General features: G+C 37.0%; 1 protein-coding gene across 1 annotated transcript in view; it reads left to right on the top strand.

Annotated features, from left to right (window-relative positions):
- FOCAD (focadhesin) overlaps positions 1–16,660 on the top strand; it is a 360,082-nt gene that overhangs the window by 214,353 nt on the left and 129,069 nt on the right. Inside the window, exons 16-18 of the mRNA XM_036738081.1 lie at positions 3,404–3,538; positions 11,062–11,112; positions 12,062–12,145. Of these exons, the coding sequence (XP_036593976.1) occupies positions 3,404–3,538; positions 11,062–11,112; positions 12,062–12,145 (270 nt within the window). The remainder of the gene's footprint in view (positions 1–3,403; positions 3,539–11,061; positions 11,113–12,061; positions 12,146–16,660) is intronic.

The following is a 16,660-nucleotide window of genomic DNA, read 5'->3' as shown; positions in this document are numbered from 1 at the left end:
TGTATCTTGTTTTCCTTGTTCTGTTTACTTCACTCTGCATGAGTTCATGTAAGACTTCCCACGTATCATTTAGTTGTTTCTTATGGTGCAGTAATATTCCATTACATTCATGTACCACAGTTTTAGTCATTCCCTGATGAATAGAAATTATGCAATACCCAGGGTGCACGTCCAAGTAGCAAATTTTCCTCCTACTTGTCTTTAAAAAATGCCAAAGTCAGATGGCTGCTTCTCTCCAAAGCCCCCAGCACTTCTAATCCTTGGTCACATTAAAGTCTCGAATTGTCTTCACTTTTTAAAGCAGGGTGTCCATCTTTTAAAGGTGGGTCTCTTAGCCTTTTTGTGTGTGACTTACACCCCTTTGGCAGTCTGGTGAAATCTAAGGACTCTTACTCAGAATATTTTTAAATTCATAAAATAAAATGGGATTACAAAGGCAACCAAATATATTCGAAGTAAACATGTAATTTTCCCCATCCACTTTCAGAGAACCCCTGAGATCGCCCCAATTTGTAGCTTCTCTGTCAGAGAGAGCTCAAAAGTGAAGCTCTCCTTCCATGCTGCTCTTGTAGGCTTGTGATCTCTTCCCCAAATTCTTTTGTCTGTTTTCTTAGTCTATTAATAGTCTTTGGTATGTTCCTATTACAATTTTCTTTCAATATATTTCTCCCACTCACTCTTGCTCTTCAAATCAGTGTTCTCTACCACACTTCTCTTCTTGGGTTTTGGATTTTCTTCTTAAAAGGAAGAGTAGAAATTCACTTGTTGAGAAGGAGGAAGGGAGGGTATCTCAGGCATAGGGGAACCGTTTGAGCAAAGGCACAGAAACAGGTGAGCCCAGGGAGCTTTTGATGGGGAGAGAGTGTGGCAGTTGGACCAGAGAAAAGTTGGATGAAGTCAGGCTAGGAAGGTATTGGGAATTTAGGGCTCTTAGTTGTGAAAGATATTTCATTTGATGTCAGGAGAAGGACAAATAAGTTTTCTCCCCGTTAAAAGAACCCACTTTGCCTCGTCAAATCTTTTAACAAAGCTTTTACTTTGTTTGAAGAAGCATTGGGACAAAAAAATTAAGCTGTTCTCATGAATTTCTAGAAATAGCTTCGATTGTCAATGAAGAAAAAGATAGCTATCTGTTCCTCTTCAAAGGAACAAAGCCATACTTAGAGCACAAGAATTACTGGCAAAAACATTTCTTATTTTGGGAATCATATTTTTTTTCTCCATTGGTTGAGGCAGACAGTCTCTTTAGTGAGCTTGTCACTTTAAACTGCTGTTTTGTTGTATATTTGTAGCAATCTGATTTATTTTAGAGGAGGCTGCTTTTCTTGTAAAACTAATTTGGCATCTGGTGAGAGAAATCACAAGTGGGGAAAAAAAATCATCCTTCCTATAAAAAACTCTCAGTGTGAACGTTCAGATTAATTGTAATCTTGTGTCAGTCAAAATAGATAGGATCCTGTGTATATTTCAAGGGAATTTTTCACTTCTTTTTGGCCTTAGACAATATGAGAAAACTTGTATTTAACAGTACCCAGAATAATCACATTAGCTCCCCTCATATGTACTTACATACTCAGTCCTCTATTTTTAGATGGTAATTGTATTGGGGAAAAAAACCCCAAATAATTCATAGAAACATTGGGAGACTTGTATGAACTGATGCAGGTCAAAGAAAGCAATGCCAGGGGGAAAAACCAACTAAACATGCATAATGACTACATTAATGTAAATGCAAATAATGCTAAAGGTCAATTGGACTCAGATTGAAGGTAGTAACCAGTTTTATTTCTGAAAGTCTAATGATGAAACACATCTCCCTCCTCTTGATAGAGATGTGGAGAACTACCTGTGTAGACTGTTGTACAAATTGTTAAAACAGTTTGTTCTTTTGATTGGTTTTGCTTAACTGTTTTTCTTTGGAATGGCAGTAAGATGGGGTAATGGAAGGTATTTTGGATGTAAGGGGGAAAACCTCCCCAAAATAAACCAATAGGCATCAGTAAAGCAACAGAAAAATCTTGGTAGCTAAGTAGACTTGTGGATACTCATCATTGTTTGTTCTATATGAAAATGTTTGTTTTATTTGGGCCATGTTAAGATCTGAATTTTAAAAATGAATTCAAAATAAACTAAAAACATACCTAAAATAGAACCCTCAGACAGTAAGGATAAATGAGCAACTCTCCTTTATAAATCCCAGTCACTTACAGTCCTCAAAATACAAATTCTTTTCTTACTACAGCTTCTTGAAGATGTTTTTGGGTACTTCTTTCTGCTTTTTTTCTCTTGTCTGAACACTCTTCTGCTGGTAGACTAACTCTGGTGGTTTCATTATTTCAGTACCGCAGGTGTGAATGTCCCAGTAAAAAAGTTCCCTGTTGTGTCCAGCATGAAGTCTCCTCTACGGCTCAGCCTCATGGCTGTCTTTAGGCCAGTGATGGGCAAATCAGTCTCTAATCTCCCCTCTCCTCCCCAAATCTCTGTTGTTGGTTCTCTTCTTTTCTACTACTAGGGTCTCAACCATATAGTGACAAGTTTGGCCTGTGGCATTCTGGGTAAAACCCTCAGTCAGTCAACAAACTGTATTTTAGTCAACAAGTTACATTAAATGCTTAGCACTATGCTAAGTGTTGGTTATTCAAAGAAGAGAAATGAATCTGTCCCTGTCTTCAAAGAATATTCAAAGAATATTCATTCTGTTGGACAAAATAACATTTAAATGCTTTAATAGGTTGAATACACACACACACAGAGACACAAACATATTCAAAGTAAATACAAGTTAATTTGGGTGTTGGAGGCACTGGTAGCTGAGGAGACTCACTATTATGGATACTACGGTGAGAAAGCTGAAACTATGATATCAAACTTGGAGATCTCCCAGGTTAATGGATTACAGTCTGCTTGTTAGGTTCCTCTGATAAAAGGGCATTCAAAAGCAATTTTGAAATGTCAACATACTTTGAAAGAGAAATCTATTCATAATACAAATGTCAAGTCAAGGAGTGGCACCTTAAGTGAACAGAAAAAAAAAAAAAGGAGGAAAACATCACTTTAGGGATGAGGCAGCATCACTTCCTACACTTCCGGTAGGGGGGAGACAGACAGACAGACACGGGCACAGATTCCCTTGGTCTAACGATTATCAGGATAGCAACAAACACCCCACCCCTCCACCCCCCGCAAGACCGTGTTGACCTGTGTTCTCAGTTTCTATTGGTTTAATTTATATTTAGGTTTTTGCTAATTGGAAAAAAAAAATTTTAGCTAATGCTAAATTTTGCATCCCTATTTGGGAGTCTTGACATTTTCCTATATCTTTTCAGAAAAGTCATCAACTACATGGTTTCCTTGTTGAGTTGAGATTACCCTTGTGAATGAGTCTCTTTTTCCCCCTTTCCAGGTTGTTTGCATTCGTTCCACATGGAGTGCCCTCTCTCCAAAGCTGAGTTGTGACACACGGCCTCTTATATTAAAGACGCTAAGTGAGCTGTTTGCTCTGGTCCCGTCGCTGACAGTGAACACAGCTGAATATGAGGTATGTATTTGGGACCCACAGAATCCTTCCCTTTTTTTTTTTTTTTTGTGGGGGTAGTTATGTATATGGTCACGACTTTTGATACAGTCTCTTTTTTTCTCCTTTCTCAACAAATAATATTTTGGTTTTGAGAACAAAGGTTTGCACCCTACAGAGCCTGAAATTTGACACTTTTTCATCTGTATTCATCCAGGATTTTGACCACATGTAAAGGAAAATTGACATCTTAGTCTTGCACTTTAATGGCCAAGTGATATTATCAGTGCAACAAAACCAATCTTTTTATAGTTATGGTAGAAAAAAGAAACCCCAAATAGTTTTTTAAATAATCTGGTGCATAAAATTTTTGCTAATAATTTTAATTCATCTTGTAAATGTTTGAATTCTAAAAAATAATTCCTCAAGGTCTCATGGAAAGCAGGTTGGATTGCCTATTCAGGGCCCCCATGTCTGTGTATTTTTCCTTTATTGCCATGCTTACTTGGTTGGTAACATTTATTTTACTGGAGGGTGGGAATTTAGGCAATTGCTCCCATTCTCTTGATGTCGGAAGCTGAAATATTTGGTAGGAGATAGAAGGTACCTTTCTATAAAATTCGTCTGCTGCTAGTTGATATTTTATTAAAATTATATGGCTAAACAAGGATAAAGTAGTAATAGAAATAACATTTATGGGACATATTAAGGTTTGTGAGATGCTTTGGGTACATTATCAATTTGAACTTCGTAATAACCCTGGGATGGTATCTATTATTATTGTCATCCCTGTTTTACAGATGAGATAATTGAGGCTCGGAGACCTTATGTGGTTTGCCTATGGTCACAAAGCTAGTAAATGTCAGAGTTTGGGTTTGAACCCAGTTCTTCCTGATTGTAAGCCAGCACATTTTATTCTGTGCGGTGCTGTAAAAAGTCTACATATGTATCTATTTCTGCATTCCATCTACTTCTTTCTCTTTTCACCTGCCCTCCTTTTTTTTCTCTTTGCTCAAAGAACAAAATTTTATTTCACAGTCTTAAAAAATGAAATGTTTTGTTTTACTTGGTATTTAATATATTTTCGCTGTCTGTCATCTCTGCCCATTAGGGTTCTCTGTATTGCATCTCAGATATTAGAGATAATAATAATGATTAGATGACAAAAAAGGGAAGATTTGTTTCTAAAATCAGGTTAATTTTGTACAGAATATAGTACATGAAGATATTTTTGTCACCTAACTCTCACTTAATATGGTAGTTTGCATCTATTTAAAACCAAGAGCCGGAATTATATGTATTAGGGATAAAATTGAGAGGGTTTCCAGCAAGAACAAGGATGAAGTCAGGATGTTCATTATTATAGCTATTATTCTAGATATAGTGTTAGAAATTCTGATTATATCGATAAGACAAGGAAAAGAAATTGAAAAAATAAGCGCGGACAAAGAGGAAACAAAATTATTACTTCAAAGATTAATTGAGATAGTTAATAAGTATCAAGATATAATATATTAACCATAAAACCAGTCAGGAAGAAATAGAAAGAAATTTCTTTCAAGATAGCTATAGACTGTATAAAATATTTAGGATTCAACCCACCAAGACATATAGTCAGGTAGGTGGCCGAGTGGATAGAAAGCTAAATTTGGAATTAAGACCTGAATTTGAATCTTGCCTCTGACACTGTCTTACCTTATCAGCCTCAAATTTTCTCATCTGCAAAATGGGACTAATATATCACATACTTCAGTGGATTGTTGTTAGGATCAAATGAGATAACCTATGTAAAGTGCTTTGCAAACCTTTCAGTACTCTATATAAATTCTAGCTTTATGAATATAATTCTAAAACACTTTTTGCAGAAATAAAGATGGATATAAATAAGTGGAAAAATGTGAATCCTTCCGTAGATTGAGCTAATCTAATAAAAATAAAAATAATAATAGTAATATCTAAATTTATCTATTCAGTACCTTATTGATTGAGTTATCAAATGATTTCTTTATAAAGCTTAGGAAAAAATAACCACATAAATCTAGAGTAACAAAAGACCAAGAAGATCGAGGGAAATAAGCGAGAAAGAAAGGGGTCTAGAGCAGCAGCAAATTGCCAACTATACTACCAAATAGTAGGCATCAAAACTATTCAGTACTGATTAAAAAGTAGAAGCCAAACAATGGAATGGATGAGATAGATTACACAGCAGACAGAAACAAACATAGTATTGGTATAGTGTTTGTTAAATCCAAAGATGCCAGCTATTAGAATGGGGGCCCCTGCTGGGAAAGCTGGAAAGTAGTCTAGCAGCTATTGAGGTGTATGTAGACTAACATTTCACCCAATATACCAAGATGAGCTCCAAATGGTTGCATGGTCCAGACATAAAAGGTTACATCATATGCAAATCACAGGAGCAAAGATGAAATTACCTTTTGTGTCTGTGGATAGGAGAAAAGATCATAAGTAAATAGTGAGTAGAGAGGATCACAGAAGATAAAGTTGACAATTTTGATTATGTAACAGTAAGAAGTTTCTGCACAAACAAAACCAGTGCATCTAAAATTAGAAGGGAAACTGTTAACTAGGGGCTTGTGGTGGGAGGGGCAGAAAACTTTGCATCAAGTTTCTCTGATAAAGCCTCATTTCCAAGATGTGTAAGGAACTGATTCAAATTTATAAGAACATAAACAATTCCCCAGTAGATTAATAATCTAAGGAAGTTTTTAAAGAAGATGTCCAGGTTGTAAACATCCTCATGAAAAAACACTCCAAACCACTAATAATGAGAGAAATGCAAATTTAGCAACTCTGAAGTTTAGCCTAACACCTTTTGGCAACAGTTACTAAAAAGAGAAATGATAAATGTTGTGGGAGCAGTGGGAAAACAGATATACTTGTTCACTGTTGGTGGAGCTGTGAATTGATTTTTCCAGTTATTTTGGTAACCACTTTAGAACCGTGTCTACCAAGTGAGGTCAATGGCTGGGAGTAGGGCTGACATTCAGGTCAACTCAGGAAGTCCTTACAATTCAACTGACATGTATTAAGCACTTGCTGCCCTCAGGCTAGATGCAGTCTCTGCTATTAAGGAGTTAGTTCACCTTCCTGTAGGAAGGGAGGGAACATTTATTACTTTTTTAATTAAACATTTATTAAATGCTTACTGTGTGCCAGACTCTGAGCTAAGCACTTTATAAATATCTCATTTGAACCCTGGGGAATAGGTGCTATTATGATCCCCATTTTACAGCTGAGAAAACTGAGGCAGAGGTTAAATGACTTGCTCAGGGTCATTCATACAGTTAGTAAATATTTGAGGTTGGATTTGAATGCAGATCTTTCTGATACTAGCTCCCCTGTTCTTTCCACTGAACCACCTCAGCCTTCTCATCTTCAACTACTGGCTTCCTTTAAGTCCCAACTAAAACCCCATCTTCTAGAGAAAGCTTCTTTTTATTATTTCCTTTTTATCCTGTATATTGCTCGTTTGTACATATTTGCTTATTGTCTCCCCCATTAGATTGTTAGTTCCTTGAGGACAGGAACCATCTTTTGACTTTTTTTGTATCCCTATCACTTAACACAGTGCCTGGCACATAGTACATGTTCAGTAAATGTTTATTGACTAACAGATAGATGTGTGTATCTTTTGACCCAGCAATGCCACTACTAAGGCTATACCCCAGAGATATGAAAGAAAGGAAAAAAAGGCTTACATGACCAAAAATATTTATAGTCACTATTGTTATAGTGGTAAAAGATTGGAAACTAAGGGAATATCCATTTGGAATTGACTGAATAACTTATGACCTATGAATATAATACCATATTATTATTGTGCCATAAGAAATGATGAAAGGAATGATTTCAGAGAAACCTGGAGAGACTTTGTTGTGCAGAACCAGGAGAATAATCCTTTCCTTATGCCCTGTAGCATAATATGATCTATAATATAATCTGTGGCAATGCTCATTCAATTCATTTGGTGTTTATTAAGTTCAGGATATTAAAAAGGAAAGAAAATGGTTTATGTTTATGTTTCAAATGAACATAAAGGGTGCTATGGATTTCTTTTCATGCCAATACTTTTGACTTGATGGCCTAAATTAATACAAGTTGAAAAAAGTTCCCATTTCTATAGCACTTTAAGATTTCTAATTTGATGTTCTTAGGACCCTGTAAAGAAGGTTTTATCATTATCCTCTTTTTTAGTGTGTGATGCTCAGAGAGCCAAATTGACTTGCCCAGGGTGACACTGCTAGTATCTTAAATGGTATTCAGACCCACGCCTTCTATGGCCCTTCATCCAGGTTTTTAACCACTATACCGAGTTGTATTAATTTGCAAGTGAAGTTCTCCAATTCTGATTTTTTGTTGGTGCCATTCTTAGACTATTAGAGCTGGAGAGCAAGTTCTTATGAATCGCACAGAGCTCACCCAGTTAGGGTTGCAGACTAGACCTGTGACCTTGTGAGTATAGGAAGCTCCCTGGTGAAGAAATTGCTCTGCCTGTGCTGGGTAGAACCTTATTTGCCCCTTAGGCAGTTGCTTAGAACATTGAATGGTTAAATGGCTTGCCAGGGGGCACACAGTCAATATGGGTCATAGGAAGAACTTTATCTACTATACCAAGTTACCTGTCATTTGAGAAAGCCACCTTTAATTTACAAAGCTACTCAGGCCCTGAGCAGTCCCAAAGCCATTTTCATACCTACCTGCCTCATCTGCCTCATGTACCATTCAGTTCAAATTCCCCATTCTTTAAGTTGTCAGCTTGTCATTGCAGGATTGTGGAGAAGAAATGCACTTTGTGCCTCCCTAATGCACTTAACCATGTGATAATGTGCGTTGCGTTTATCTGTGTTTTTGTCAGGTCCTCCTACTGGATTCCATCAGGGGATTCTGATTTATCTAAGTCTTGTTTCTTCCCCGGTGCCTGGCTCAGTGTTTTGCACAGTAACTACTTAACAGTTGTTCCTTAAATTGTTGTTGAATTGAAGGAAATCATGCTTTAAAAAAAAAAAAAAGAGGAGGAGGCGGGCTGTTTTCTTTTTTTCTCTGAAGCTAAAAATTGCATCTTTACATTTTTAGTTGATTAGTTTTAATGAGATATATGTAAAGTGGCTTCAGGCATTCATTGTTTCTGACGTGTGTTCCTCAAGCATTGTGAATTTTCTAATGGAGTAAATTTTAATGGTGCTTGGGGACTTATCTATTTGTAGTCTATTGATTGTAATCCACGTAAATGTTAAGGAACCTCATTTGGCCTGAGGAAGGTTGCTATTGAAACAGTTTGTCTCCTTCCTCTGCTCTAGGTACCACCTTGACATGATTTAGATTTTTTTTTTCTCTTTTTTCCATGTAAGTGGTTCCCCCACTCTCCTTTCTAAATTTACCCTACCATCATTTGATGGGGGTAATAACACCTGCCTTGCCTACTTGATGAAGTTGTGATGAGACTCAAATGAGACTCAAATTTTTATGAAAGCATTTTGAAAACTACAAAACATTATAAAAACATATGGCGGTTTTGTTATTTGAACAAGCTGAAGTGCGAGCCTGAGTTTTCTCAATTCTCAAATGAGGAGGTTGTACTAGATGGATTCCAAGTTTATAAATATATTAGAAAGATAGTAATTTCCTTCCCTAAATCCATGATTCTCATGATCTTTGAATTTTTTTTTCATGATTTCTGACTCCTATTGAGATTATTTTGTCAGTTGTAAAATAAATATGATGACTTGAAGTTTAGATTTACTATTAAGCCAGTGTTCTCGTAATCATTTGGTATCTTAAACTCTTACAATTTCATTCATCCTTTCGGCATTGATTTATTATGTATTTTTTTTTAAATCATTATTTAATATTTTTAGTTTTCAGCATTAATTACTATGTATTTATTGTGTACCAGGTGCAAGATACTCTGCTAGATGCTGTGGGGGTATATAGAAATATGCAGGGTGCCCCTCAGAGAGCTTAGAATCTTGTTTATATATATATATTTTTTTGTTCAGATACTTGATTTTATTGGGACAGGCAACTCCTAATGCATAAACTCCCTTTGGGAATATGATGGCAAATTTTTAACTTAAAACTTTGAGAGTTATCTAGATCACTAAGAAGTTCAAGTTATTTTCCTGGGGTCACATAGTTAATGTCTGTCAGAGGCAAATCTTTTTGTCTTCCAACCTCACCCTCTATCCTTCTCTTAATCTGTTGGCCAGTAGGAGAAATAAAATATACACAGTATATTCAGGTATGTTGTAATGCAAGGCTGAATGTTTCTGGTACCATAAGAGAGAGTATCAACAAAATTTTTAGTGGTAGGAGAGATCACAGATGATTTGGGATGAGAGTGGGGATTGAGTAAAACTTCATGGAAGAAGGTGAATTTGGACCTTGGTGTTAAATTCTCCTTACATATTGAGAAAAATATGCTTCTAAATTTGGCAGATTTTTTTATGTCACTTGCATTTGTTTTCCACATGGTAGATCTGTCAATCAGATGAGTGTTTATTAACCACCTACTCTGTGCCAGGAACTAAGCTAGGCTCTGTAGACAAAAATGAAACAGTTCTTACCCACAGTGACCTTACATTCTAATGGTAGATTGGACTTGTTGGAGATTTTCTGTTTATGACAAGTTGATGGCATCATTCTAACTATTCATTTCAACAAATTTAATATACCTACTATATACTGAGTGATTTAAAGGTTAAGATATAGGCACTGTCTGTAAGGAGTTTACATCCTAGTAAGGATAGTGAAACATCCAGAGATAAATAGAATACAAATTAGAAAATGGTCTGTGCATGAAAGGAATATGAAATGGCATGAGATCAGATATGCAAGACTTCTTGGAGGAAGTGGCATTTGATCTGAGTGTTTAGAATGGGTGTGATATGAATAGGTAGAGATTGGAGGGAAGAGATTTTAGCTATAGGGAATGGCACTCTCGAAATACAAACTGAGATTTATTCCCACTTGACAATAATTGAACTTTTGTAACTTTGTGTATGTTTGTATTCACTAAGCCTGGAAGGTCTGGGTTTAAGTCTGTCCTTTGATACGTTCTGTATTGGGCAAGACAGTAAACTTTTTAGCGTCTCAGGCAACTCTTTGAGATTGGAAAGTGGCAGATTTGTAACAGGGAAAGGAATTTTGACACTGGGAGTTTCCTGTCAGATGAAATCATAGGTCTAATTGCCTGTCCTTTCAGACTCAGTCCTGTGTTGTTTGGTTTCACAGAACTTTTTCTTCTAAAAATTTGTTTGTCATAGTGGGATAGTAGGTATAAGGGATGGTGGACGGTTATTTTGGGGTATGAAAGTGATGTAAAAATAAAAGAGATAAATAAAATTTTAAAAAGATACATCTCTGGTCCAGAAACATTCATTCACCCCCAATTATATGTCTGTGTTGGTGTGCGCATCCTGTGTGTACACATGTACATACATGCACACGCACATGTTCAGCTAGTGATCTGTATGTTGATTTTTGTCTTTCTTGACAAAAATTTAATGCCCTCTTTGCTGATTTTGCAGAATTTTAAAGTTCAAGTTCTCAGTTTCCTCTGGAGTCACTCTCAAAGCAAGGTAATATCAGCAGTACCAGTAAAAGCATAATAAAAATGGGGAAATGTTAGAAAATGATACTAAGGTTTTTAAAAATATCTTTCAAATTGTTTACTTTGGGGGAATTGGGAGGTGGGCAGAGAGATATGTGGATATAAATACATAATTTTACTTTTGTAATTTCTCCCCCAATTTTTGTATTTTGCAATTTTGCAGTATTTTTAGACTTTGCAATGCTATGCAATCTGTCTGTCCATCTATGTGTGTTTTTATATATACACATATATACCTATATGTGCATGCGTATGTGCATGTCCCAGTGCCATAGTCTTCCCTTTCAAAGTGTATTTACTTTTCAGCAAAGTTTTCATGTCCAAAGACTGAATAACAGTTTCTGTAAAGTCCCTTTGTTTCTTTCGAAGAACTCAAAGTACTTTTACATACATTATTTTTTTTTTGTTCTTATAATCTTGTGATTTAGCGAAGACGTATCCATTATTTTTATTTTACCAGTGGGAGAATTGAGGCATAATGGTTTACTGAGAACGTTAATGGTGAAACCATGACTCAGACTCTGGATGCCTGATTAATTCTCCTCACTAGTTCTTTGCCCTTGAAATGCGGCTACCTCTAACTTGGAGCAAAGGATGTAAACCAGTACTTGCAAGGAGCATAAAATTAATAAGACTTTCTTTATCTCCCTACTTAGGTCCTTTCACTTTAACACATGTAACATCATAATTAGAAATTCTCTGACCCTTCTTCTGAGATCAGAAAGATATGTCTTTGATCTGGACAGCCAAAAACACCATTTGTGATAATACTGATCATAGAAATTAGGAGAGAATCCATCATCCATTCATTTCTTTCCTGGGGAAGAATGTGGGTTGGTTTCCTTTAAATTATACTTTATTCTCTAAAGTAGCCATCAATCTTCCTTGATCTATACATTTTTTCCCCTTCTTGCTAGGACCCTACTGTGGCGACAGCTGCATACAAATCCTTGTCAGCATTTGGTTCAGAAGAGCACACCATTCTTCATCTCCCTGAGGAGGTAGGTGGTTCTGCTTTTTCATTTATGCTTCTTTGTTGCTGAATTTTTGACTTGTATTTGTATTCTATTTGGAGATTATCCTTCTGATGTATTTATAACTCCATCTTTGTCATTCATAGTAATATTAATGAAAATGATTTCCATCACAGTTTAGATTTATGAAAGCTCTTTTCTTATTAGATGCTAGGTAATTATCCTCATCTCCATTTTACAGAAAGAGCCTCAGAGAGGTGAGGGGACAACCAAATCATTTGCCTAAAAAGTGGTGGAGATGGAATGTAACTCTCGGAGTCCTTAGAGCAGGCTCACTGGTCATTCCATTATGGCACCCATTAAACATCCAATTCAATAAACAATCCAATAAGCATTTATTAAGTACCCACTGTGTACCAGTTACTATGCTGAGTTCTGGGGATACAATAATAAAAAGAAAAACAATCTCTGCCCTCAAGGAGTTTACAATCTAAAGGGGGGGGACAACTCCTAAAAAAAGGCAGGAGAGTAAGGAGGGGAGGTCAGTTAGGAGACCACAGGGGTACCTGGCACAGGGTAATCTTATTCCACAGAGTTGAACCAAGCAGAGCAGCAGAAACAAAGTGGATGGAACTGAGAGTTCAATATCTGCTCTCTATAAAGGAAGACATTAGGAGGAGTTTGGTACTGTGCTCTCTGGCCCTAGGAACAGAGGGGAGATGAGGTGGAGTCAATCAAGTGCTGAGTTAGCATAATGGTGGGGAGTTTAGAAGTGATGAGCTTATCCTGAGAATGGCATCTTACTCTGTGGAGTTGAAACCAGGCAGGGCAGCAAATGTGAAGCAGAGTGAAAGATAAAAGTAAATATTAATTTTTTGGCTTAATCCATGAAAAAGTGAATAGAGTACATAGCCTAGCAGCATACTACAATGCAAACAACACCAAATCTAGACTCTGAGGTTCATATTTGGGTTCAAATCCCACCTCTTTCATCCTGCAGTATGCTTTGCAGCAGCATGCCCTGGACCACTACACCTCGAAATAACATCATATGAATCCCCATAGTCAAAGTGCAGATCCAGTGCCAATCCTCCTCTGGGGGGGGTTTAACCCCATCAGTTTTGGAACTTCCACCATGTGGTCCATGCTGATCTATTTCATAAGTTAATTAATTAAGTGCAAAAATTACTGTATCTAGCCAGCCTCAGCTATATTTCACATTCCACTCTGGCCATCTTCTTGTCATGCACCGTGCCCAGCACAGTGGTACATGCCCTTGCCCTCCACTCCCCTTTTTGCCTTTTCCTTTTTGTGAACCATAGTTATTTCACTACTCTGAGGGCTACTGGAAAAGGTATGTTGATCAACTCCCCCTTGACCTCACACTCCATACCCAAGACTTCCCAAACTAAAACCCTCTCCTTGGTTACCTTGTCCTCATATGTCTTACCTCCTTCTATATTAATATAAGTTCCTTGAGGAGCTTATCTTGCTTTCCATCTGTATCTTCTGAGTTTATCACAGTGGTCCGCACTTGGTAAATACTTAACAGATGGCTGTTCTCATTCATTCATTCATCATTCATTCCTGTATGACTTTGGGCAAATCGCGTAACCTCTTTGATCTTCAGTTTTCTCATATGTAAGGGAAAAAAAGAGGTGTGTGTGTGTGGGGGGGGGTTGGATGAGATGACCCCTAGCATCCCTTTGAATTTATAAATCTGTGATCTTTTGAACGGGTAATACATAGGACATTTCTTGGAAGTAGGTGATCCAGAGACTGTTGCTATGCATCTGAATGCCTGTTCCTGTTATTGAATTCTTCCCTTTGTTACCTTCTAGCTGTGTGACTTTGACCTCAGTTTACTCTTCTCGTAAAAGGAGAGGTTTGGACTAGATTAGAGGTTCTTAATGCAGGGGGAGGGGCTTAGTGTATTAATTTTTAAAAAATATTTGTGTAACTATGTTTCAGTATAATTGGTTTCCTTTGTAACATTGTGTATTTCATTTTATGCATTTGAAAACATAATTTGGAAAAATGATCCATGGCTTTCACCAGATTCCTGACAGAGTGTCTATGACACAAAAAAAGTTAAGACTCGCTAGACTAGGTGATCTCTAAAGTGTCTAAGTTCTATGCATACATGCATGCATGCATGCTTTTGTTTGGGAGAGAGGGTTAAGGGGAAAAGAATCTGTCAGTGGTGGATTAGAAACCACCTTCATGGATCAGAAATGAGTCTTAAGAAAAATTTTACTGAGTTGACTTTCCACTCATACTCATGCATGGCTTTCTTGTGTCATGTATACCTTTAAATATGTATGCCAGTATACCTTTAAATAACACATTTCCCACTAGGCTACAAGCAGTGAACTTCACAGATGCCAGTCACGAAATAAAACCTCTGATCAAGCCCAAAAACCAACCTTGTGCAGGAAGAGTAAACCGAGGCCCAGATAATTCACTTAGCCAAGGTCACAGTCAGTAACAGTTTTTATTTTTGTTTTCAGAATTGTATTGGCAGAAACTGCCTTCTGGTGGCCCCTGTGGTAAATAAACAATGGAGGATCTTGCCAAAGTGTTCTTTTCCCCTTGAGGGCAATTGGCATATTCCCCAAAGCCTGAGATTACTTGCATATCTCTCTCTTGTGAAAGTACTTCCACCTCCTCTCTTTCTCACCTTCTGAAATAGAACCAGAATAAATGTGTTGAACAGTCTCCGTCTAACTGTTTGGGCAGAAGTCTGAGATGATGACTTCGCTCACATACACTTGCTCCCTTTAGCTACCTGAAGTAGCTTTAATGTGTGTAGACCTATATTAAACCATATTAGTGAACCTATGGGGTGTTTGTGCTCTCAGTAGAACTAGTTTAGGTATTAGCCCGTTTTTGCAGAGCAGAGAACAAGAAGAGGAGTTAGCTGGTATGGAAGGAGGAAGGGGGAGGAGGGCGGACTAAGAGCAGTACTTCAAAGATGAGGAAGCCGAAAGTGAAGTAGTGCCAGTGGTAAAGGGCTAAGTGCAGAGCAGAAACGGAATAAAGATGCTACTTTCAGATGCTCAGGAATTTAAAAACCACATTTGTTGTGTTGTCATCTTTTTTTATCTGTGATGGATTATTAGAGAGCTGAGTGCAGAGGTTTCGTATTGACTCATAGACACAGCAACTAGAAAATTGATAGTCATTTTAAATTTCCAGAGTGAATCCTGGCATGAGCATTTGAGAACTTCTTAGGTTACCCATTGATTCTAATGTTGGGAGATGAACACAAGTGATTCTCTTTTGGTTCATGTTGCTGTTATTTTCAACTCTGTTTTATTTTTGCTCTTTGCTGTCATTCCTAATCTGTTGTAGCACCAGTAGGACCAGAGGATTGGTTTCCTGGCTTAAAAAAAAAACGTTAGTGAAGGATAAACATTAAGTAATACATTGACTTTTTCCTCTGATTTGGGTCTTTCATTTAGACTCCTTTCATTATAAGGATCTTAAGATTGCATTATTTTGTGCAAATTTCATAGGGTAGGTCTGGAAATGAGTGTTAGTTTAAAGAATCTGACTTTGCATCCAGGTTATTGCAAATACGCAGTCTCCATTTGGTTTTGATTTAAGTGAATGCCTTTGCTTTTATTAATAGTTCTTTTATTTTCTTTCTGAATAGCAAAGACAACTGAGAATTCTCTATATGTGACGCTGGTGTTTATGTATGGGTGAACACATTGGCATAGGACTCATAAATAGAAACATGGAAGATAATTTTATGTCTTAGAAACTTTAGTTGTACATTTTTCCCAATGAGGTTGCAAGTGTTTAAGCTGAAGTCAAGTTTTAATTCATTATATAATTGTATTTTCCATCAATATCTCTGCTTTAATTTTTACAAAAAAGCCTAGCAGCACATTAATTGTTTAGCTTTGTCGATGTATATATTATTTCCCTTCTATGTACTTCAGTAGCTAATGGAATATAATTGCTGTAATTTTGCACCTATTACGGGCAGCCTCCATATAAATTTCCTCCTTGCCCTTATGGTCAGAATCATTTTGTTTGTCCAAAGTATAGTACAAACACTCTCTAGAGCCCCCCAGAGGAGAAGAACAAGTGTATGAAGAGCGCAGGGCAACCAGAAGGAGAAAAGAAATACTATTTTCAAGGGTAGAAGCGAAGGTAGTTCAACCCACAGCCCCCCACGAGTGAGCTAGGGCTACCAGATCATCACATGGGAAGGAGTTAAACTCTTTCCCTTTGGATAATAGAAATGAACAAAGAAATGCTCTGTTATAAATAGGAATAGTGTGTCTCCTCAGAAGTTCCATTTCGGTATCATATCCTGTTAGGGATATTGTTTGCATTCTCTGCAGAACCATGTCTATGGGAAGCGAAGAGCGTATGCATTTATATAACACCTACCAGGTGCCAGGCATTGCGCTAAGCACATTACAAATGTTATTTCATATGACCCTAACGGTAGCCTTTGTGAGATAAATGCTGTTATTGTCCCTGTTTTATAGTTGAAGAAAATGAAGCAAATGAGGTTAAGTGACT

This window comes from Trichosurus vulpecula, chromosome 1 (genome assembly GCF_011100635.1).
Source record: "Trichosurus vulpecula isolate mTriVul1 chromosome 1, mTriVul1.pri, whole genome shotgun sequence".
Taxonomy (NCBI): domain Eukaryota; kingdom Metazoa; phylum Chordata; class Mammalia; order Diprotodontia; family Phalangeridae; genus Trichosurus; species Trichosurus vulpecula.
Note: the sequence above shows the minus strand (reverse complement) of the source record. Positions and strands in the feature narration are given on the sequence as shown.